The 24,336-nt window shown below is 37.9% G+C and overlaps 1 protein-coding gene across 1 annotated transcript; it reads right to left on the reverse strand.

Moving 5' to 3' along the window:
• Window positions 1-22,563: 22,563 nt before the first annotated feature.
• On the reverse strand, window positions 22,564-23,518 carry LOC149138143 (putative auxin efflux carrier component 1c). The gene is made up of 3 exons (XM_089446490.1): window positions 23,418-23,518; window positions 23,236-23,321; window positions 22,564-22,744 (listed from the first exon to the last, which is right to left on the reverse strand). The coding sequence occupies exons 1-3, from the start codon at window positions 23,516-23,518 to the stop codon at window positions 22,632-22,634; spliced, it is 300 nt and encodes a 99-aa protein (XP_089302616.1). The 3' UTR covers window positions 22,564-22,631.
• Window positions 23,519-24,336: the final 818 nt, after the last annotated feature.

Consider the following 24,336-nt stretch of genomic DNA (forward strand, 5'->3'; position numbering starts at 1 on the left):
ATTTTGACGTGGTTAAAACCCTCAAAGAGGGAAACAGTCCACGGCCTGAGCCAACGCGGCCACTTCAGACAATTTATTAATAAAAGAATGAAATTTTACATAAGCTTATCTCATGAACAGTTAACCTACAAATGACCCTCCATGCTCTTTAAATAGAGATCATGGACCAATCAGGTGTTAAGCCACGGATCAAGTGTCGGTAATACCGAGGGGAGAATGAACCGTCGGATCACTACATATCGTAACCGTCGGATTTTAAGTTACAAAATGTACATAGTAAAGAAACACACTTTACCTAACTCTATACTAGACCAAGTTATACTTAACTATTTCCTATGTGTCGGAATATCATAACAAGACATATGCCCAATACCTCAAGCTCACACCACCAAACCAAACTAGACTGATGTCAGCGTTTGACATCAAAGAAGGAAAAATGCAGATCTCATTTTTGCAGCCTACTGTACGACAACCGAAGACCTCATCAAACTACAAGAAGACAAATTTTGAGGTCTTTTCCAGGGATGTTCATCCCATTGATCAGATAGAGTTTCACAAGCAGGCTAGAGAAATGATCTACTCCACCCTCACAACAAAGGTCATGGCTGCTTACAAGCTACAGGATTCATTGGACAATGTAACGGCTCAATTCAAGCTGGAGAAAGCCTCTTCACAGGCTAAAGACACCAGGATAAAGTCCTTGGAGGCATTGGTTATTGAACTGGGCCATGACCCAAGTGATATTAAGGCCACAGCAAAACTAATCAAAAAGAAGAATGAGGACATAGCAGCCCTAAAGAAACAGCTCAAGTTGCCTCATTTTGCAGCACCCACAGACAAAGGAAGTTCTAGAAAGCCAGACCAATCATGAGGAAATGATGGACTTAGTGTTGCAACTGAATGACCAGTTAAAGGAGATGGAGAAGGAGTTGGATAGCTTGATTCAGCTCAAACAAGCTAGTATTGATAATGCTCCTGCAACTGTCATTCCAACAGTGACCACAGTTGTACCTTCTACTTTGGCAACAACACTAGCTCCCACTACTCCAATGGCCACTGCACTTCTGATGCACCGAATACATCAGCAACAGGATCAACAGCAATAGCCTCCACAAGTGATGAAGCAAATAGGCTAGTCAAAGCAATGGAAGAAATGTCCATTCAGACTAATGAGATTAACAAACTTAAGGAGAAAGTCACCAGCCTGGAGACAGATTGCAAACTTTCCCAGATCATGCATAAAGAAGAACGACAAAAGGATACAAGGATGAATGAAAGGATAAAAAGCCTGGAGAAAGAATTGAAATTGAATGAGCCTACAGGTAAGGCTAAAGAGCAACTGTGGGCCAATATCATTGACTTTGTCAGTGATATTTGGCCATCCATCCAAGTCATGTTTAAAAAGATTGATTTAATAAAGCAGGCTACAGAAGCCATTGAAAGGGTTAAAGCATAACTTGGAGATATGCCAAAGGAAGTAGCAAGAATCATCCACTTCCTCAACTCCAAGAATAAGTATGAACTGCAAGAACTGGAGATACCTGACAGGACAGGTACAATTTTGGAAGTCAGAAGAGTCCTCACTAAGAGGAATTTGATGTTGAATTTAGAAGATAAGTGCCAAAACATGCAATTAGCCGTTGACAGGTTCATGGCTAAGTTCGAAATTTTGAAGGAAAAGGGATTACCTAATCCCTTAGTTATAAATGATAAGCTAATGACACAGACAGATTACAACAAGAAGATCAGGGAAGTGGCCAGAGAACAGGTAATCACTTCATCCATGAAGGGCATGCCAATAGGAAAAGTGTTGTACCAAACTTTTGAAAACTTGTTTTACCTCCAGCATGAGGTAAAACACTTGTTTATTAATAAGCCTACTTTTGCCAAATATACAGAGGAAGATGAGATATACAGAAAAATGCTCAATATCCAATTACCAAATGAAGAGAGATGAGAAAAATTGAATGATTTATTGTAGGAAAAACACAGTAAATATAAGTCTACAATAAAAGGTAAAACAACACAGTAGAAGGATATTGACAGGTCAGCAAGGTTAAAGTGTATCAGGTGAAAGAGTATCAGGTGAAAGGTTAAAGTAAAACAGAACATCCAGCGTGAAGACCAAACAACCAAGCAGCATAAAGAGCAAAAAGATCAAAGAGCAAAGCCAGCAAAACCTAAATAATAGGGACGGAAAACAGCAATTCAATCGTTGTCTCTATCTTCTTGCATGAAGATATTTCTTTTCCTAGATTAGTTCTCAATGCAGTTTGAGATATTTTGTAATTCCTATTGTATAAATACTTCATAATTCGAAGTATTATAGTGGATTATTTTACATTTGTAGAGTTATTTTGATCTGAAAACCTAAGGGTGATTGTACCATTTTCAAGTCAACAGACTGGAGCAAGTAATAAAAACATTTCGCTACAGGATTCATGAGATGAGCTATTTGCAGTGAAGTATCTTCTTTGTTTGATCTTGTTGCCTTCTTATGTGTTTCATAATCTTAAATGTGTTCTAAATTTGAATGAATTAACTGGAGATATCGCTCAGAAATTGTTTAAGTACACTCTATTTTTCACAGTTAGTCATTTACATGTTTTCCTCTGATACTCGGATTTGAGAACCCTTAATTTCTCTCCCATCTTGGTTGACTTCTTTCATTCCTTCCAGAGTCTAGCCTAGGGAACCCTTAATTGCTCCTTGGATCTGATTTGAAACCATTTCACCATTTATCCTTTGAGATCTGCAGTAACTCATCTATCTTGCCCTGTAGACACTGTTTTTAGAACTAAATCCAGTCTTGTTTGTCTGACATTCGACTCCATAGCCCAATGGTAGAAGCAAACCTCTTTTCATCTAAGTAAAGTGATCCCACCACCCAATTTCAAAACAAAACCCAAGTGCAAGCAATAACTAGCCTAAAATCATCTTAACTAAAACAAAGTTAAATTATAAAGAGAGAGCCCTCTCTGAGCATCAGGAAGGCTAGGTCCTGATCTCCAAAAGTGGTTTGTGGTTACCTTTGACTTTTCTTTCTTCATTAAATTCAAAAGAAATATCAGAGTGATAACACAGTGTAGCTTATTTAACATGCAAGAGATTATCCGTACACCATTCCCAATATGCTTGAAGGGGAGTGAACATTCATACATACATGGTTGACTAGTATGATTAGGTTTAAGGAATTTGATGGCTCGAATGGCTTTATTTGATGGTAGAAATGAAATCCTAAACTTATGTCGATTGTAGATTCTAGGAATATCCCAGAATCTTACGGTCAAGGGAGAGGTCAAACAATTGACTTCTCTCTCAACTGTCAAATTCTATAATATTCCTAGAATTTGCAATCAATATAAGGATGCATATATTGAAAGGTGTGTATGTCGCAAGCCTCCAATCCATTGGGGAGTGGCATGAGCATTCATTTGGCTAGATTTTATTATCAGTGGGGAAGACTCTGCATTAAAGATTGCATTCTTATACCAAAATATTTCATGGCTTACCTTGTTGCATGGGAGATCAATCGATCACATGTGGATGAATTCATTTACTTGGAGGTGGGTTATCCCATCAGAAAAAAGAGCAAGGCGATGATTAATATGAGGAAGTATTGGTTATGACAATGGAAGAAGTATTTTTGGCTGCTATTTTTTTTTAGTAGTGGTGACGGTGTGGCCAGAGTCTCCTTGTATTCTTATCTACAACTACCACTTGAATTATATGCCATCTTGGGAATTGATGTTATGTTTTTTTGCAATATCAATTCTTCTGTAACTAGTAATTTAAATGAGAATTGACCTAGTGGTGGTTCACTTGCCTCCATTAGAGAAATTTTGAGGTCTAAATTGGGGCTCAAAACAAAAATGTACAACCAAAATCAACTTTATAAGAACCAATAGAATTCAAGATGATGATGTCAACGATAGGGGATGATTTACCATTTTTTGAGTAAAAAGTAAAAAGATTAAAAAATAATAAAATAAAATAACTATTTTTTCAACTTATCTCCCTACGATTTTACTCAAATTTCCAGCAAGAGCACTCATTGGATGCAAAATTTAATTCTCCATCCAAGGAGTACCCATGTTGCATACTTTTGATGGACCTTGCTACACGAAAAATAAAAAATACATGAAAAATGTGATTGCAATCACGTTTTTTCATGCATTTCTCATTTTTCATGTAATAGGATCCATTTAAAATATGCAACATGGGTACTCCTTGGATGTGGAATTAAATTTTGCATCCAAAGAATACTCCCGCTTGAAAATTGAGCAAAACCGTAGGGAGATAAGTTGAAAATTTGAGTTGAAAAAGTAGTTTTTTCTTTTTTCCCTCTAAAATTTGATGATGTAATCTAATATTATTTTATTATTTCCACTATTATCTTATAATATTCCTTAGGAGGCCCATTTTAAACCTCAAAATTTCTCTAATGATTGTATGTTAACTTCTGACTATTACTGGAGAAGTTGGCATTTTTTAACAAAAACAAAAAGGCCAATTACGTTGAGAATTTATCTAAGGCACGAGGTTCTAATTAGAATTGGTTGGGGTTTTTCATGGTCCAATCTTTGTATAACCCTCCAAACTAGATGTACAACGATCAAATTTTGGTCATCCCTATGATTGGGAAGATTTGTGGTGACCATCAATGTAGATTGGCACTGAAAATTCAAGACACGTAAGAGGAGATTCTTCGACTCTAGCTTAGATATAATCAGCTAGCAACCAGCTTGGACTCTACTATGGAAATTATGGTTGACTAAAGAGCACATCATCAACAGGTTGAGGATGAAATTGGCATTCTCTAGACCCAAATTACAGAGCTTCGACAAAGCATGGATCAAGATAGGCTAACCTCCCCTTCTTCTGGTAATTGTGAATATTGATCTTGTAAGGGTTCTTGATTTCAATGTTGTTGCTTCCCCTATGGAGATAGAATGGCTAAATAGGCTTGCAGAGCATAAATTGCATATTAGTTTATGTGGAGGTCCAATTTTGTTGGATTATATATATATATATATATATATATATATAGGATGAGACATTGAGAGGGGAGAGGGCTCAGTGGTTGGAACCTTAGCTGTTGTTTACCCTCTTTTTCATGTTGTCATAATTTCCCTTTCACAATGATCAAGATGCATATTCGCTTGCATTTTCATTGTCATCAGGGTGTAGCTCTTATCAGTTTTATCTATGCGCCTCTTTCATAGGTTGTTGGTGGTGCTAAGTGGTCGATTCGCCTATCTTAGGTTTTTGTTCTCAGATGTTCTTTCTCATGGGGCTCATTGCAGATGTGATTTTGACTTTGTCATTTTCATGTTGGTGTGGTTCTCGTCATTTTGCAGAGGCCAACTTGGTGATTTGGGTAGAGGCTTCGTTCCACTGTGGTTCTACTTCCTCATTTTTTTATGAGGGTTTCATGGGTCGGTCTGGTGTCAAATGTGTTTGTTGTTTTAGCATTATGACTAGTGTGTTGTTCTTGATGGCAGCCTACTTGATAAAGATGTCAACATGATGGTAGCAGAATGAGTATACAGGCCAGTACAGATGTGACAAAGGGATTGGACAAAGGAATATCAATTTAGAGACAAGAAAGGCTAAAGGTGGTGTTTTAATAAGTATACGTAGGTCCTATGAACGAAGGTCGTGTACATATGCGAGTATGGTAAAGAAAAGTCACATACAGTTTCTGCACCATAGTATTCTCAATCCCAGGGGTCTTTACCATGGTATTGACCCATAGTAATGAGTGTGACAACGGATATTTGATCTCGTCAAAGAATACCATTGACATAACTATGGAATTAACCTAAGGTATTGGCTAAGGCCTAAGCTATATAAGAAGATGGATATCAAAGTGATAAGTGTGCATGTATTGGGTTATTGATGACTGCTTTGATCTGAATTAAGTGTGCACCAAGTAGTATGATAATGGATCAAATCTATTAGATCTAAAATGACTATATATTGAATAATATACTTATTGTTTGATAGATCTGTGATGATGATTTTATGATGTGTATCTATTATGGCGTATGCCGAGATTTGGGTTTGACATGTGTTCTAGTGTGTAGTGAAGGTTTGACTTGGTAATTACATATCTGTACACAGGTGTGCTTTAGAAAAATTGCGTACATATGCATAAGTGCTTTATAAGAGTCGTGTATATCTACTAGGGTTTTGTAGTATGAGCTAATGATAATGGTTGATATTTTCTATGAAGTCTGTTGATGTTTGTCGATGAAGTCTCTTATAATTATCTGTGTTTGACAATATTGTTTGGCCTGAATTGATTATGAAGTAAAGTATTGACTTGTGATGATGTTTCTAGGTGATAATATGTATTTGGTTCAATGATTTATGTTGGCTTTAGTATTTGTTTGGGTGATTGATTCAGTGGTACAAGGATACAGATTCAGTTATCAATATTTTGAGATCTACACACGAGTATGCGTCAAGTGAAACACGTACATACACAAGTATGAGTAAGAACAGTAGCATATATATTATGATATGTGTTTAGATAAGATTTGCAGTGACAGAATCTGGTTTCAGTATGTGGTTTGTTATTATGATGAAAGGGTATACAATGATATAAGTTGGTTTGGTTGTTTGAATAAGTTATTTCTATTTTTGACTTGATGATACAGTCAGTTCAGTGATTAAGTGACTTGGTACAGTGTTGGTTTCAGTATTGTTGTCTAGTATTTGGAATGGGTCTAATTTGAAACATTCTAAAAAGTGATCCACAAAGAACATAGGATAAGGGGGTGTGATGCAGGAAAGTGTTCTCTCTGCGGACAGAGGCAACACCTCTAGCCCTAGAGTGGGTCTAGTCACAAACAAGGACAAATCAACAACAATTTTCCTTAAATAGTTCAAGTTGGAGGCCTACCTCAACCAGTGGTCTATGGAGTTCCGTTGCGCTGCTCCAGCTTCCGCTTCCTTCTTCTAATGAGTAATCAACCTAAAACAATGCAAAGGAAATACAACAAAGCACGTAACCGGAACAACAATGATCTATTTACTCATAAAGTCAAGAAGTCATGAGCTATCTAGTACATCACATACAAGACATAGGAAAACATCATTGATTGCATTAATTATGAAATAGAGTAAGCTTACAACCAAGGTCTTGACGTCACAAGCCTTCTTAGAGGGATCCAGCCAGCATGTTCCTCAAGCATTCACTCTTGAAAATGGATCTCCCAATACAAGTTTCTCTCACTCACAAGTTTTACACAAGATCAAAGGCACTTCACAACCTTCCTCAAGCTCTCAACAATCCCACACATGTCACACTCACACCAGCTATCTAACAAGCTCACAAGTACTAACAGCAACACTCCAAAGACTACGAATTCCAAACTATCCAAAACCAGCAGCTCATAGCAATGGTGAGAGCTTAAATAGGAGAAGGAGTCTCCATGAAAGGTGGGAGGATGAGCTTATCTCGAAGGAAGGTAGCACAAATGACGAAACAGCCATGTCAGAGAAAGGAGGGCGACATAAACAAGACCAACAACCAGGTCTGGAGCCATCTGGAAGGCCGACTGTTGGAACAAATTCGCCCAATCTGGATCATCGCGGGCACATAACTCGTCTGTCACGCTGACATCGCTATTAAATAACGTAGCTAGTCATGTCATCGCGGGAAACTACAAGACACAGTTGCGTTGTTACATGAAATTCGACCATCGCAAGAATCACGTGTACTTCCACGATGGCAGCGCTTCTGGACTATTTTGGAGCGCCCATCAGCGCGTTTATTTGGCAAACAGACGCGATGATGCAAAAACCTTTGGAAAAGTGGGTCATTTGGCAACATCAGAGAGCATGAGCATGAATGACTTTGGACTCATGACACAGTAGGAAGACTGGGATGAAGGCAGTGACAAATTACTGTGTAACAGATGCCCTCTAAAGTATGAAGCCCGAGAGAGAGGGAGGAGTGAAATTATTTACAAACTGACTAAATTGGAACACCATCTAGAAGAACCTGCACGCAAGTATAACTGATATCTCTGATAATGAAGTACATGTATTCTAGGCATGGGCGCAGCCATCCAAAATACATACGAAATAGGTCTGTGGTATGGACGCAGCCATCCAACTAATGAGACCATGATGATGATAAAGGTATGGTCGCAGCCATCCATGAATGAGTCATGTAATCATAAAACCAATCCACGCAGCCTGAACATGTGTAATCTTAGTTCGGGGTCTTGAACCCATTCGATCATAGTACAAATCCTAACATGTGAATAGATGTGCTGAGGTCGAGCATGATAGAAAATCGCTTGATTACCAGTCAATGATGAAAATCATTAACAAGCGCAAGAGAAACCACCAATAATGCCAATGGATCTCAAGGTACTGTCCAGCACAATCCACGAAGTGTGAAAAAGGAGCTGAAGTCGAACACCCGTGGAATCACCCAATCGATGACCAATGATGAAAGTCGACCGTCAGGTGTGAAGAACTTGCCATTGAGGCATGCAAGCTCTAAGGTACCAAAGGGGATCTCTAGATCAATCTCCTGGATAATGAGCTGATGTCGACAGGAGATGACCCGTCGCAGGAGGGCCATAATGTTTCCCCCATCAACGACACGAGATAAGGAACAAGTGGAAAGTGGCGAAATAGAGTATCAGAGGAGAAGGCGAAGGTGTAAACTGCAGAAGGATTATACTCTTGAACATGTCGGCGACACGACTCCGGAGGGGGGTGTGGCAAAATTCAGGCATCAATGGATCAGAGGCTCGAAGGAGACGGCATGAATCGAATGGGATGAGGCTAAATGATAACCCAAACCCACGGAAGGCCAAATGACGATGTATGGATGTCCCAACCCGACAAGAAGTAAAAGTGTCGATGTTCAAGAGTGACTAGCTGCCATAGACAATCAACAATAAACCTACTATTGAGTCCAACCTAGTAGTAGTTTAACGAGCCCTAGGAAGGAGAAGCTCGAGTCTCGTCATGGTGACGAGTCTAATGTCGTCAGGGTTTAACGAGTCCGACATAGGTGAAACTCGGAGTCTTTTTCACATTTAGAGAGTTTGAAAAAGACACGGAAAAGAAAACTCCAAGGGGGTCCTTTTTCGTAGATTTGTGTCTCTCAAGCCCAAAAAAGTATAAAACAATACTCGAAAGAACCGCCCGACCATTATGATCGAGGAGTACTTTTCGTGACTAGTGACTTTGACCCGAAAAAGTAAAAAAGAGGTCAGAATCACGTCGTTTCATAACCGATGACGAGCTTGAAATGACAAATGCCCGACAATATTTTCGTTTTTACACGGTCGGAAAAGAGCTTAAATTCGACTGCCTCTTATTTCTTTTAACGAGTCAAGGGGGAAAACTCAGCAATCTTTTCATCTTTAAACGGTCGAAAAAGAGTTGAAAGTAGACCTCCATTTTTATTTTCTTTAACGAGTCAAAAAGGGAAAAATACTCTGCAATCTTTTCATCTTTTACGAGTTAGAAAAGAGCTTAAAGGAGACTCCTCCTGGAGGAACGAGTGGTATAAAGGGTAGCAACTGGTTCCGGCAATAGTGGAACTGCTCAAAACATGTAATGGTCAAGAGGTTGGCTAATAAAACCACTCATTGTTGCAGTTCCTCAGGAAAGGATAAACAATCAAGTGAAAGCATATGATCAGCCAAAGAGATGGTGGCGATGGAATGAAACAACCAAGGCTCATCTAGCAAAATGTAGCAGATAAAAACGACAATCACGAGGTGTAAATCGACTATGGGTTCATTTTTACACAAGATTGAACCATGGAGAACTCTGCTTGGATTCGGTTTCATGTTTACACAAGCTTGAAATGAAAAACTATGCTTGATATGAGTTCGCATGCCCCCAGGCATAATGACGCAAATCGAGGTACATGCCCCCCATGCTTCATTGCATTCAACGAGGTGGATGGAATGAAGGTTCACTTTTGAGATCTTGGAAAGACTCGACTTAGATTTTACGAGAGCTTAATCAAGGAATCGATTTGGAAAGGGAGGAGTTGTTTCATTTTTTAATGAGGTTGACACAATGAAAAAGAACTATCCTCATAACCCTTGTTTCATTTTTTAACGAGGTTGACATAAGATCAAGAAACTATCCTCGGGCACCTTGTTTCATTTTTTAACGAGGTTGACACAAGAAAAGAACCATCCTCGGCACTCCTTGTTCCATTTTTTAACGAGGTTGACACAGGAACATGTTGGAAATAATACTGAGAGGGGGGGTGAATCAGTATTATCAAATTCTTTTTCAATATATTTATACTTTGAATTATTGTATGTCAGTACCATAAAATAATGAGCATGAACAAGAAAAACAGATAGTCACACCAAAGAACACCAGATATAAGGTGGAAACCCAATGTGGGTGAAAACCACCTGCTGCAATATGTCTCTATATTCTATCAATTAGAAACTCCTTTTACAATGATTTTGTACTAGTGCAGTCCTTTACCAGTACGCAGGCTGTAACCTGTAGAGAGCTACAACTCTCTCTCGTTTTCCAGTCTCTCCTGGAAGGGAGTTACAACCCCCTACTTCTTTTCTTTCAAGGACCACTTTTCATTAATTTTCAGACTGGATCCAAGAACATCAAATAAACATCAAGTACATGTGAATCAACCAATCTCCTTATACAATCAATCCAATGAGCCACCCAAACTTCTCAGAATGTTGTAAACAGAAAAACAACACCAGTAACCTAAACCCAGAACACAGCAGCAAATAGAAAATAGGCAGTCAACAAATATTTCAAAACAGGTCCGCAACTTCACCAATATACACTTGCGGATACCCGCACTTCTCCTTCAGCTGCGCTGCGTATACCCGCACTGCGCCTTCTTCTGTACTGCGTACCCCGCACCGCGCCTTCAATTGCGCTGCGTATACCCGCATTGTGCCTTCCTCTGTACTGCGTACCCCGCACTGCGCCTTCAGCTGCGCTGCGTATACCCGCACTGTGCCTTCCTCTGTACTGCGTACCCCCACACTGCGCCTTCAGATCGCTTGCGAACCTCTGAATAAGGCCAAATTAACAGTCCTCCAATGTACCACAGATAGTCAGGTCCACAGATCTAATCATGCGCCCGAGAGATCACGACTCAGCAATAGATTCGCCTTTAAATTTTACCTTGATTTAGATCTGGCTATTAAAACTGATTAACCCAAAATTCAGTTCTTATGATATTCAAATTTCAAATATATCAAAGCCAAGTGATCTCCTTCCCTATTTATAGTCAAGCCCTTATTCACACCATGGGACAAAACCATCAATAACCAATACAAGGGATCCAAACCGAGGCTAAATTAGATCCTATACCACGGGCCAAAACCATAGGATCATGAACGACGGGCTAAATACCACGGGCCAAACATAAGAAACCATACGTGAGCGCACTTCTCTACCTTGAAGTGAGTGAACTAGGGGACCGCACTTTCTGAACGGATACACTGCGGGTATGACCGCACTTCCTAGAAGGAGAACCTGCGGGTCCGCACCTTTTGAACCATTCACCTACGAACCTCTTAATTTCCATCATTTTGAGAGTCTGAACAGAGTTTTGCCACTTGAGTGAGTGGCCATCAAGTACAACACCTGTATCATAGAGCCATACCAGAATCATAATGCCAACAGAACAAACTATCCTCGTGCACCTTGTTTCATTTTTTACCGAGGTCGACACAAGAAAAGAACTATCCTCGACACTCCTTGTTTCATTTTTTAACGAGGTCGACACAAGATGAGAAGTATCCTCGGATGTCTTGTTTCGTTTTTTAACGAGGTCGACACAAGATCAGAACTATCCTCGTGACACCGTGTTTCATTTTTGAACGAGGTTGAGACAGGAACAAACTATCCTCATGACACCTTGTTTCATTTTTTAACGAGGTCGACACAAGATCAGAACTATCCTCGGAATCCTATTCATGGGCCACATCCAAGAACATGGATCCCAAGAGGTCTTCACGGGAGGGAAGAAACGCACTCTGGGAGGAATACATGTCATGATGCACCAATGACAGATCGGGTTCCAATGCCCCCAGTACATGATGTACGAGACCATCTGCATGATCATCAGCAGAGGCGGAGATGGAACGGGTAGCCACATAATTGACCTGTGGCAAAGAAGGTACTACTTGAGAGCAAGAACCAAGAGGGGATGACAGCTGCGCAGGAAGTACCGAGGGACTAAAGAACAATAATTGATCTATAGTTACTATTCTTCCTCCGTGTGGAAAACAAACCACGCGTAAAAGGGAAGAGACGAGGGCCCCCATGGCATAAATATAGTCACGGCCAAGGAGAAGACTAAAATTTGCACCTTGGACAACCATGACATCTATATAGACGGTTTTGCCCCCCAAAGTAACAGACAACTTTGGGAGAATTCCCATAGGTTGATAGGGTTCTCCGTCGAATGCCAACAGATTCTGTGTGACCGGCACAAGCTGTGGGGAACCCAAAGCTTGCCAAGTAGTGGAAGGCATAAGACTGACAGACGCACCCTCATCCAGGACAGTGCCAGGTACGGCCTTATCGTAGGCATGTACTGTAATCTCGAAAGGCACATAGGATGGAAGGCGGAAAGCGGTCAAATGACTCCAGTCGAAGGTGACAGCCAAACTACTTGGTGGGGGAATCGTATGATTTCCCCCCTGCCCCCCAGGAACCGAAGAAGGACTCTCGGGATCAACTGGGATAGGAGAGTCGTTTTCGGGCGCTGGAGAATCTGATGAGACGAGGAGAACATGAGCATGATGCTCTTCCGAGACAGAGCGATCAACAGCTGGTGAACCTAAGTCGACGCTCTTTCTGACCAATGGTTGGTTTGGAATAGGCTGAGCATAGCCAGGCTCGAAAGAAGTAGGACGGACAAGAGAAGAATCAAAGTCAATCTCTTTGTCAATGGAGGGAGGGTCTGAAGAAAGTCGTTGATAACCAATGGGAAGTTGGGGTGAAGAAGCTGTAAGACTTTCCAAAACGGCGGAAGCTTTATCCATGAGCGGACAAAGGTGAAGGGGATGGATGCCTCCACATAGCCTACAGGGGAATCGAATCTTCCTGTCCTTCTTACTGTTGCCAGTTTCTAGGGTAGCATCGCCTTGAGCTTCAGAGGACGATTAGGGACGAGCCGGGTCGTGAGACCATACTTCTAGGATCCTCGGAATACTAGGACAATCACGAAGAATATGGTCACCCTTGCATAATTTACAAGGAAACTTAACCTTCTGTGGAGTAGCAGAAGGTGGTTCGTCCGGGGTCGGACTTGGAGCAGTAACTGCACAGTTGGCCTTGGATTTATCGGATTTCTTCTTCTTCTTCTTCTTAGGCTCCTGGTTACTTAATGTGAAGCTTTCACTAGCCAAAGGAGGAGAGGAGGAGGAAGAAACAAGAGAAGAAGGCGTAGGCTCAACCTTGTAATCAACATGTCTTGGTTCGGACGAAGGAGAATATGGAACATGAGTCATGATGCTCGGGACCACCAAGGTTGAAAACAACCATACGGGCAAACCGATGGTTAACCCAGGCAAAGACAATGTTGCCATATACGGAGCACCGGCATTTCCAAAAGGAGGAAATGGACCAGGGTTCCCATCTGGTGGAAGACCTTGGCCGGTAGGCTCGGGGGATGTCGCCACCGAAAACGAGAAAGAACCCTACTCAAGCTAACACAAACAAGATCTAACCGGGCAAATGTGAATCGTGGCCGAATAAATTTTAAGACGCAGGAACAAGACTTGACCTTTTCATTTTTAAAGAGTCGAGAAAAGGACAAAAGATTACTCTAGTCGCCTTCGAATATTTAATGAGCCTAAAGTGACAAGTGCTCAGATGGACCTTTTCTTTTAGGGAGTCTGAAAAGGAACGAAAGTGACTACTCTGGAGAACTAGGAAAAAAGGTTTACCAGACAAATCCGTAAAACTGCATATACAGCTTGGCAGTCATATGAAAACCAAGGACTTTCTGTACGGTAGTCAATCTTCCCGAATGCTATGTTCGGTGCGTTACGGCTTGTAAGGCGGCAGACACGGCTTCCTATGGATAAAGGATGATAACCTAGTGGGGTCTCCCCATATATTCGACGGTACATGGGAGCACAATTCTGTGATAGACCACTATTGAGTCACAAAAGGAGGAATCACCCAACCTTGAGTGGAAACAAAAGTGACTAGGTTTAACGACGTCGGAGCACGTCTCTAGCCTAGACCTCTAAATGTGTGCGTTATGTTCCAATGCGTTGTTAGATTTATTTAGTTCATTTTAAAGTTGATCTTGGATTATGTTTCAGTTTTCAGGCCTTACCGTATATATATAACAAAACCTAGGATGCAGCTAGAATGAATGAAATATCCTTTTCTTCGATGAACACCTACCTATGGGAGGGTAGAGAGATCATTCCCAAACCAAGAAAACCAAGGCAACAAACAGTCACTCAATGCAAGCAGACATCAATTCTTAAAGTGCACGGATACTACTAATGAGAGATCTAATCATTCGCTTTTCAATATGCAACTTGAAATGCAAATTCACTTTCACTTTCGCATGCCAAATGAAATGCAATCTTTTTGATTTGATGCCTCTAATCTAAAGAAACCAATAAGCAACAAACAAATGTGGAAAAACGGTTGATCCAAACAATTGTAATCTATGTCCGGGTAGTGAAGAGAAATCGAAACAATGCCAAGATTGGTCCAATAACAATCACTAAACAATCAACCGCAAGCAAGCAAAGGGGAAGGATTAATCAAACCAACAGCAAGCAGCAAACGAATCTTTGAAAACAAGCAACCAAGCGAAACTGATCCAAAGAACTTGAAACAATAAAACTAGGTCACAAAGCAAAAAGACAAAATCCGTTCAACAAAGCTCACAAGAGAGTGCCTCAACCCCTAAACAGTGAAAAACAAGTCATCAAACAAGTGAGAACAGCAAGGGACTAGCAAGACTGACGGATTCAGGAAGCAGAATTGAAAAAATCAATTCTACAGCAATCAGCGCGGGCAATACACTGGCAATAAAGCGATGATAAAGAACAATACGCAGCAAAAAAGCGACGTCAGTGCAGAAGTACACGCCTTTTCCGTGATGGTCCGATTTACAAAACCGTCGCCACTGTTAGGTGTAATAACGCGATGGACATGATATTACAAAAAGGGTGACGCGATGACAGCACGACTGTTAAATTAAAAAAAATGCGATGATGTTCAAAACAGCAACAGGCGAGCCAAAAACTCCCAAATCAAAAACAATCAATCTTTAAGCAAAAAAGGACATTTCCCAGATCAGGCTAGGAAACTCAGAAAATAGATAACTAGTTCCCAAACTCCAAAAGAGAGTAAAACAAAAAGCAAGGCAAGAGTAAACAAGAAAAGAACAAAGGCTAGCTCCCCAGCGGAGTCGCCAATTTGTGATGCAGGAAAGTGTTCCCTCTGCGGACAGAGGCAACCCCTCTAGCCCTAGAGTGGGTCTAGTCACAAACAAGGACAAATCAACAACAATTTTCCTTAAATAGTTCAAGTTGGAGGCCTACCTCAACCGGTGGTCGATGGAGTTCACTTGCACTGCTCCAGCTTCCGCTTCCTTCTTCCAATGAGTAATCAACCTGAAACAATGCAAAGGAAATACAACAAAGCACGTAACCGGAACAACAATGATATATTTACTCATAAAGTCAAGAAGTCATGAGCCATCTAGTACATCACATACAAGACATAGGAAAACATCATTGATTGCATTAATTATGAAATAGAGTAAGCTTACAACCAAGGTATTGACGTCACAAGCCTTCTCAGAGGGATCCAGCCAGCATGTTCCTCAAGCATTCACTCTTGAAAATGGATCTCCCAATACAAGTTTTTCTCACTCACAAGTTTTACACAAGATCAAAGGCACTTCACAACCTTCCTCAAGCTCTCAACAATCCCACACTTGTCACACTCACACCAGCTATCTGACAAGCTCACAAGTACTAACAGCAACACTCCAAAGACTAATAATTCCAAACTATCCAAAACCAACAGCTCATAGCAATGGTGAAAGCTTAAATAGGAGAAGGAGTCTCCATGAAAGGTGGGAGGATGAGCTTATCTCCAAGGAAGGTAGCACAAATGACGGAACAGCCATGCCAGAGAAAGGAGGGCGACATAAACAAGACCAAAAACCAGGTTTGGAGTCATCTGGAAGGCCGACTGTTGGAACAAATTCGCCCAATCTGAATCATCACGGGCACATAACTGGTCTGTCGCGCTAACATCGCTATTGAATAACGTAGCTAGTCATGTCATCGTGGGAAACTACAAGAGACAGTTGCGCTGTTACATGAAATTCAACCATCGCGGGAATCACGTGTACTTCCGCGATGGCAGCTCTTCTGGACTGTTTTGGAGCGCCCATCAGTGCGTTTATTTGGCAAACAGACGCGATGATGCAGAAACCTTTGGAAAAGTGGGTCATTTGGCAACATCGAGAGCATGAGCATGAATGACTTTGGACTCATGACACAGTAGGAAGACTGGGATGAAGGCAGTGACAAATTACTATGTAACAGGGGGTTGTAGCTCCCTTCCAGTAGTGGCTAGAAAACGAGAGAAGGTTGTAGCCTTTTGTAGGTGGGTTCTTGTGTATTGGTATGGGTTTGCACCAGTACAAGTTTATAATAAATTTCTCTTTATAATAAAAGAAGATAGAGACGACAATATCAATGGTTTTTCCCTCATTGGGTTTCCACCTAAAAATCTTGGTGTTCATGTGTTGCTTGTGTGTGATGGATTATTCTATTATTACTGCACATGGTTATTGTTTACTTAATATTTAATGAAGTATTGATATACTGGTTCAAGTTAAACAAATGATGAATTAACTGAAAAGTCAGTGAACTGGATATACGCTACTTGTCTTCATCACAATCGTGTACATATGCCGGTTTACTACATAACAATTGCATACAAAAATCTAAATAAGAAAAGAAAATTTTTAAGTAGTTTAAAATACTAATTCACCCCCCTCTCAGTATTTTTCCTAACAACTGCCACCACCTATGTCTTTTCTGACGTTATGGGTTGCACCTGAGGTCTTTCTCTGGTGGTGGATCTATGGGGGGTGGCCATGTTTTGGTTATGGTGGTTTTCTAGTGTTGCTCGACCTGCTGCCGCAATTTGTTACTCCATTGTTGTCGTTCCAGGGGTTCTTCTCCAGTGGCATTTTGATGTTGTTTAGTATGGTGTTGTTGAGGGGTTTTTTTTTTTTTCCCGGAAGTTGGGGTTTGTCGTCTTGCCTCGTAATGTTTGAATCCTTGTGTTGAACTCGTTTTTTGGGCTCTAGGTTGTCTATGGATTTTTTCCAGGGTTTTTTGGCCTTGTAAGATGATATCAAGTTTTGTTAGTTGGGCTCATATGTTTGATATTTGCCAATTTCTTTGGCATTGTAATCTCTCTCTGAGAACTGGTTTTTGTGTGACATTTTCTTGTTTTCTTTGCCCTTTGGTGAGCTAAATCTCATTAGCTCTTGCCGTGAGGTAAATGCTTCCAGTAGATGCAGAATGTAATTTTTTTATCTTTCTTGATGAATAAAATTACCTGTATTTTTCTATGGTTATATATATATATATATATATATATATATATATATATATATATATATATATATATATATATATATATATATATATATATATATATATATAGTGTAGTAGGCTTTTTCTATAAGTTTTGGATAGACATGGTTTCTTGATGAATAAAATTACCTGTATCTTTCTATGGTTAGATATATATATATATATATATATATATAAATATATATATATATATATATATATATATATATATATATGTGTAGTAGGATTTTTCTATAAGTTTTGGATAGACATGAATTTGGTTCAAAAGATTGTTCTAATAAGTCTAAATTATCAATTGTGTACTCTATTTTGTTGTTGTGATTCAATGTGTAGATTTTAATATAAAAATATTTCCTATTCTTGTTTTTTTTTAAATATGTTTATGAGGTTTGTTGAAAAAAATTATGGATGAGTAGTTCAACCCATAATAAGAAAATTTTATTTATTATTTTAGGGTAGTCTAACTATTCTACAACTTTTCGGGTATATTTTAGTCAATTTTACCTAAAATCTAATAGATATTAGTTGGAATTGCAATTTTAAGCCATGTAGTTTACCCAATCTAAGTGTTGAGAAGTGTAGCAAGAAAGGCTCAATTTGACTTAGCCTTGGTCAAATTGAGAAATTTTGAAATTTCCACATCAATAGACAACTTGAAGGCAGTTGACTGAGGTGACATCGCTCTTGTCACTCAGTTAGCTTAGTAAATTCGAGTTAGTAGGCTTGGAGTTTAGTTTGCATGTGTTGATTGCTAATTTATAGCAATCATGTTTAGTTATTTCCAATTGTACTAAGTTAAACTAGTTTTAACAATTAATAGAACAAGTTGGAGGTCAGTTCTGCAGTGGGACAACAGTGTAACTCATTTATCATCCAATTAAATGATCAATCAACAAAAAATAGCTCATGTCTACAAGGAATTTTAATTTCCCAGTTGTTGTGGAGATTCCAAGGCATTGTAACATCAATTGTAAACTAGTGTTGAGTGTACAAATGTTGCATGCAATTAGTGATCAATCCTTGGGAATTGCATAATCAATTTGGAGGAAATTCCTAAAGAATAGGGGTCAATTTCATCAGCATTTGTGCAAGTAAATAAGAGCTCGGGTGGAGGCAGAAATTGAATAAGTATGGGTCAGAGCTTTTTATTTAGCAGGAGAACAGTCATTCTTTTGCAGGTTGAGCTCAGAGCTGGAGCTAGAAATTGTAATAGTTTCTCAATTCATTGATTAGTGCAAACAGGCTTGAGGGGTTTTTCCAGTTGGGTTCCCCTAGAAATCATTGTGTTTTTGTGGTTTTTCTTATTGCATGTTGTTCTAAAATATGAATTTCATTTCGCATATCAATGGAGTAGAATTGTATCTCTTGATTTTAAATTAAATTTCTTGAGCAGTTGCAATTCTATCAAATTTATACACTAAGTGTTATATTGATTTTTTAGAATTTTGAATCTATTTATGCATGCAAAAACACAATTTAAACAAAAAATGTTACCATCTATCTAAAAATTATATCACTTAATTCTCGCAAAATATACCAAAAAAAAAAAAACAAATGGACTTTCTCAATTAATTTAAAAATAATCTTCATATATATATATATATATATATATAGAGAGAGAGAGAGAGAGAGAGAGAGAGAGTTTAAATATTGTTAGTATAACAATGGTTTTAGAAATTTTGATCTATATAATTTTTAATATTTAATTTTTCCTTTTTTTTCTTTTTTAGGAAATATCTCATTAGTGAGATGCTTTTACCAATTAACTTAACTCTTGGAACTAATTTCTAATATTTAACTTAACATTAAAAGCTTAAATATATTGACATTATATATGTGTGTGTGTGTGTGTGTGTGTGTGTGTGACAGGTTCTTTCATCCCCGGGAGTTTTGGGAATAGACAACCGCTCGATTTCACTTCGAAGCTCATGAGAGTTAGTTCTTATCCTTGCAATGTTAATTTGTTTCTTAGTACTCGTCAAGACAGAGAGATAATTCTGGGAATCAAGGGTGGGGCTGATCACCTCTTATAATACCCTAGCTTCCTTATATATATATCTCTCTCTCTCTCTCTATATATATATATATATGGATGATAAGGATAAGGATGATAAGGAGTTGGAGGGAAATATATATATATATATATATATATATATAGATATAGATATATATATAGATATATAAGGATGATAAGGAGTTGGAGGGGAAAAGGAAGCTAAGGTATTATAAGAGGTGATCAACTCCACCCTTGATTACCAGAATTATCTCTCTGTCTTGACGAGTACTAAGAAACAAATTAACATTGCAAGGATAAGAACTAACTCTCATGAGCTTCGAAGTGAAATTGAGCAGTGGTCTATTCCCAAAACTCACAGGGATGAAAGAATCTAAGAGAGTGGAAGATGAAAAACACTCTCTCTTAGATTTCTCAACTCATACTCACATCCTCTCTCATTTCCAAAACATTTACCACACTTCCAATCTTCCTAACTTGTTAAGTCAGCCTAACTATATTGATCTTGGAGCTCTTCTTTCCCTTCTTTTTGATCATAGAAATAAAATTTTAAAGAGCAGCAATAATTTCTTACTTTCTTAAGGTCTGATAAACCACACTGATCTTAATGGACATTATATATATGTGTGTGTGTGTGTGTGTTTTTATCTTCCCAAAGCATAACATCATCTATATAATCTTCTCATGATTAGCTATGTGCTGTTGGATCTATTAACGAACACAATTAAAGGTGACATTGTTTGGTCATTTTAGTCAGGTTGAGTGGTATGCATCCGTGCTAACAATATTGGTAACAATAACAATAACAACTCCACTCCAACTAAATTTTATGACGATCGCTTTTAAAATTTTCAATTTTTATTTTTTGATATTTCAACACATTATTTTTAACAAGAGTTGCGTGGTGGCAATGTCATTGCTTTTGCCCACATGGCTTTTATTTTTGCTTTTGTAGTTTGTTAATTTTTGTAAATATAACTTTTAAATGTAACACTAGAAAATCGATACAAATCATATATTTACAATTAAACAAGCTTATATCCATAGGAAATTGGATAACGAACCACTCCACTGCAACACACCTAGCATCAATTAAGTTGCACGCTAGAATAACTGGAATCAAGTAGAAAAAATTAAAGAAAAAATGCTAGTATCAAGCAAAATTAAATTCACATAAAGACTGCAGTTATTTCTTTTGAACTTGAACAAAAACTTTTACACTCCAATCCTTATTCAATTGAAAGGTGCTCTTGTTTTTTTGTACAGGAGGGATCGAACGACGCCTTTCAAGCAATTAACTTAACAATATTTTGTTGTTTTAACAGTGAATGGAGCTTTTAAAAATTGCTTAAGCTAGTACTTTTTTAGCATAAAAGTTCAGACTCATTGGAATTCTGCTACATCTATGCTCCCATATTGTTGTGCCCCAGACTAAATATGGCATGGATTCCACTTTATATGATCAAGAATATTCACCATTAGAAGACCTTTATAGCATAAATTGGGTTCCAAAAGAATTATTATAACACTTAGCAAGCAAGTGAAGGTTTATCCTCTTGATTTGATTTTTGAGGTATTTGCATAGTAACATATTTGTATTCCTAGAATCATTGGTTCAAGGATAGATTTTTGAAAATGCAATTGGTCATATGATGTTTCAAAAAAACTTCTCTGTTGCAATTTCCATGAATTTCCATGAGTGTACTCCACCATAAACATCATCATATGATAACTGAAATATATCTTGTGGAAGTGAATCGTTGATAACTAGGAGGCATTCTTTCTTAGTTTTTGGTTTTCTAGAATAGATTATTTTTATTTAGTTTAACAACACATGCAATGAATAAGAATTAAATTAACTTTCATTGACTTAATGTTGAGTTGTATTTGAAGAATTTTTACTTGGTTGGTATTTCATTCGTTCATTCAACATTATAATTCCAGGTCATACATTATAATTTTTGGCTATATATTGGGCAGTTTCAATTGTCATCTCATTGTTAATTGTTAATATGAAACAATAAAAAGCATTCAAAATTAGGTTGCACTTTTAAACTTAAATTGCATAGTTTGTCGAGTCAAAGATGATCAATTTTTTTAATTTTAAGATATTAAGAAGTAATGAGTTAGAAAATTGAGAAGAAAATTTTAGAAAGCAATCATTTTGAACACTCATTGTATTTGTTTTTTTCATTGTGAAAAAAATAACTTTTTATTAGGTATAAAGGGTTACATTCTAACTTTTTATTAGATATAAAAGGTTACATTTTTCATATGCTCCTACTACATTAAACAAAACATGTTTAAATAATATAGTAGTCAAAAACTAATATTTTCCTTATATCCCTAGGGCCTCTCAAAGCTCATACTTGCAGTACTTATAAAGCGTCAAAAGTAAACTATAAACATTTGAGACATGCAATCTCTCACAACAAAATTAAGTAACATGCAATTTCTTAAATAAAAATTACAATAGTTCCCATAATAGAATCGAAGTTGTTCACAAAGTCTTCAAATACACATCCTAACACTTGATCTCTACCTATTAGGTGAACCTAGTCCCACACTAGTAGCCTTCCTAATGGAATCTAAAACAATAGTAAGAAGTTGCCCTCTGAAAAGTATGCCACCAACATATCTATCAAAAAAAACTTCAAATCCATGGCACTATCTTGTAGCTCTAAGGCTTCCAATGTTAATGTTACTAATAAGTTTAAACATCAAACAAAAACTATTCCTTTGAAACATGTAAGAGTCCATATCAAAGTTTATCTCCAAAGATTCATAACTATTCACCAATTCAAATAGGCCAACCCTACGTCTCTCATGAACCCAATCCCACCATATAAAATTTATAGCTCTCATGAACCCAATCCCACCATAGCAGAATTTGAGTGGAAACTAAATTATGCAATTCTTGTTAGAAAGTGAGATGATTATTTGGCATAGTTCTTTCAATTGTTTCATTATTTGATAAACCCTCCATTGAATCCTCCAGTTAAAAATCTAACAGCGTTTGCAAACACTGCAACAAAATTTCCACATGTTATGATCCTTGGTTGCGAAGCCATGAACATACCTGTCAGTAAGCAGTAATAACAAAACTTTAGAACTACATGTAAAGACAGTTATGACGACACAATTCTCACAATTTACTGCTTCCTAACAATTTCTCTTAGCAGTTTCAGATAATTGTCTACCTTGATTTCATATCTTTCACATGCATGTTTTTTCTTTTTTCTCAACTACACATACAAAGAATTTACCTTTTGTACTAGAACTTCGACAACTTTTCAGGTCGTCCCAAATATTTAGAAACAGATTTATTTATGCAATTAATGTTATAATTTAGAGACTTTAAGATTGGTCCAAAAAAACATGTCCCCTTCGCTTGAAATGTTATGGTATCAATCAATTTCAGTTACCCTTAAAAACAAAAACAAAAACAAAATCTTAACAAATATCTGGAAAAAATGGAGCTCTGAGTACACCACTAAAGAATATTTACCTAAGTAGGAAAAATGGGAGTACAACTCAAAAATAATATTACATTTCAAGGAAAAGGCATACCCAGACTAAACATGGCAATGCTGAGACGTGCATCAGACAAGATTTCTATTGATTTCACCACAATTCCTGACATATCAACATGCCACCTAGAATGATCATGCAAGAAATCCATATGAATATTATGTAAGTTGATTGATATCATGTCTGACTCAATCTTCATGGCATAATAAAATGTAGCATACTTGAGAGAAATGAATGCCCATATAAGGCCTATTAGGTTGGAATACGTGTTGGTATATCTAATGAGTTTCCTCCAAACCATGATGAGAATAAGCATGGTCATGACACTTGCAAGGGACATCATTTATTTATGTTTTTCATCATGGAGTTTTGGGTGTAGCTCTACAGTGGAGTTGGATATGAATTGAGAAAGGCTGGGACCTTCCTTGTCTAGAGGGATTGATTCATTCCCCTGGGACATAGCCCAGTTTCCAAAGCTGAAATCTTCCCAGACATATTCTTCATAAGGTTGTTGGTCATGATGAAGCTCTAGCAAGCCTATAATAATAGAACAAAGCCCATTAATGAACTTAAATCACAAAATTGAACAACTAGTTGACCACAAGTCATTGACATTAGTTGATAAATACAGTAATCTAACTCAAATATGGGGGAATCAAGCGAACATTTTCTGCAAGTAACTAACTCAAACAAAAACTTTGAATTAAACCTCAAAAAGACCCTGAATCATTCACTCAATTGCCTGCCTATGACTAAAATGGCAAGAACATGGTAATGGGTGCCTCCCGCATTCTGTGGGAAAAGATTATTTAATATGCATAACAACCTTTGATAACAACAAATTCTTAGCATACTTATCTCTCATGCCATTGGACACTAAAATCTAGACCATAAAACTTAGTCATTTACCTCATGCCCTTCTCCATATGCTCAATTTAGAAGGCAAACCCAACAAACTATATGACTTATTCACATCTTCTAGCTATTGTAAACTATATTTAGCAAGTAGAAAACTATTAAAATAGCATGTACAAAACAAAAAGTAACAGAAAACTCGTACACTATTCTTAAAATAGCATACACGAAACGAAAATGAAGTACTATTCTAACTTTGTGCATCACATATCTATGTTGACCCTA

Source organism: Pinus tabuliformis, chromosome X (assembly GCF_031772625.1).
Source record: "Pinus tabuliformis cultivar Carrire ecotype Pingquan chromosome X, CPIR1, whole genome shotgun sequence".
NCBI classification, from domain to species: domain Eukaryota; kingdom Viridiplantae; phylum Streptophyta; class Pinopsida; order Pinales; family Pinaceae; genus Pinus; species Pinus tabuliformis.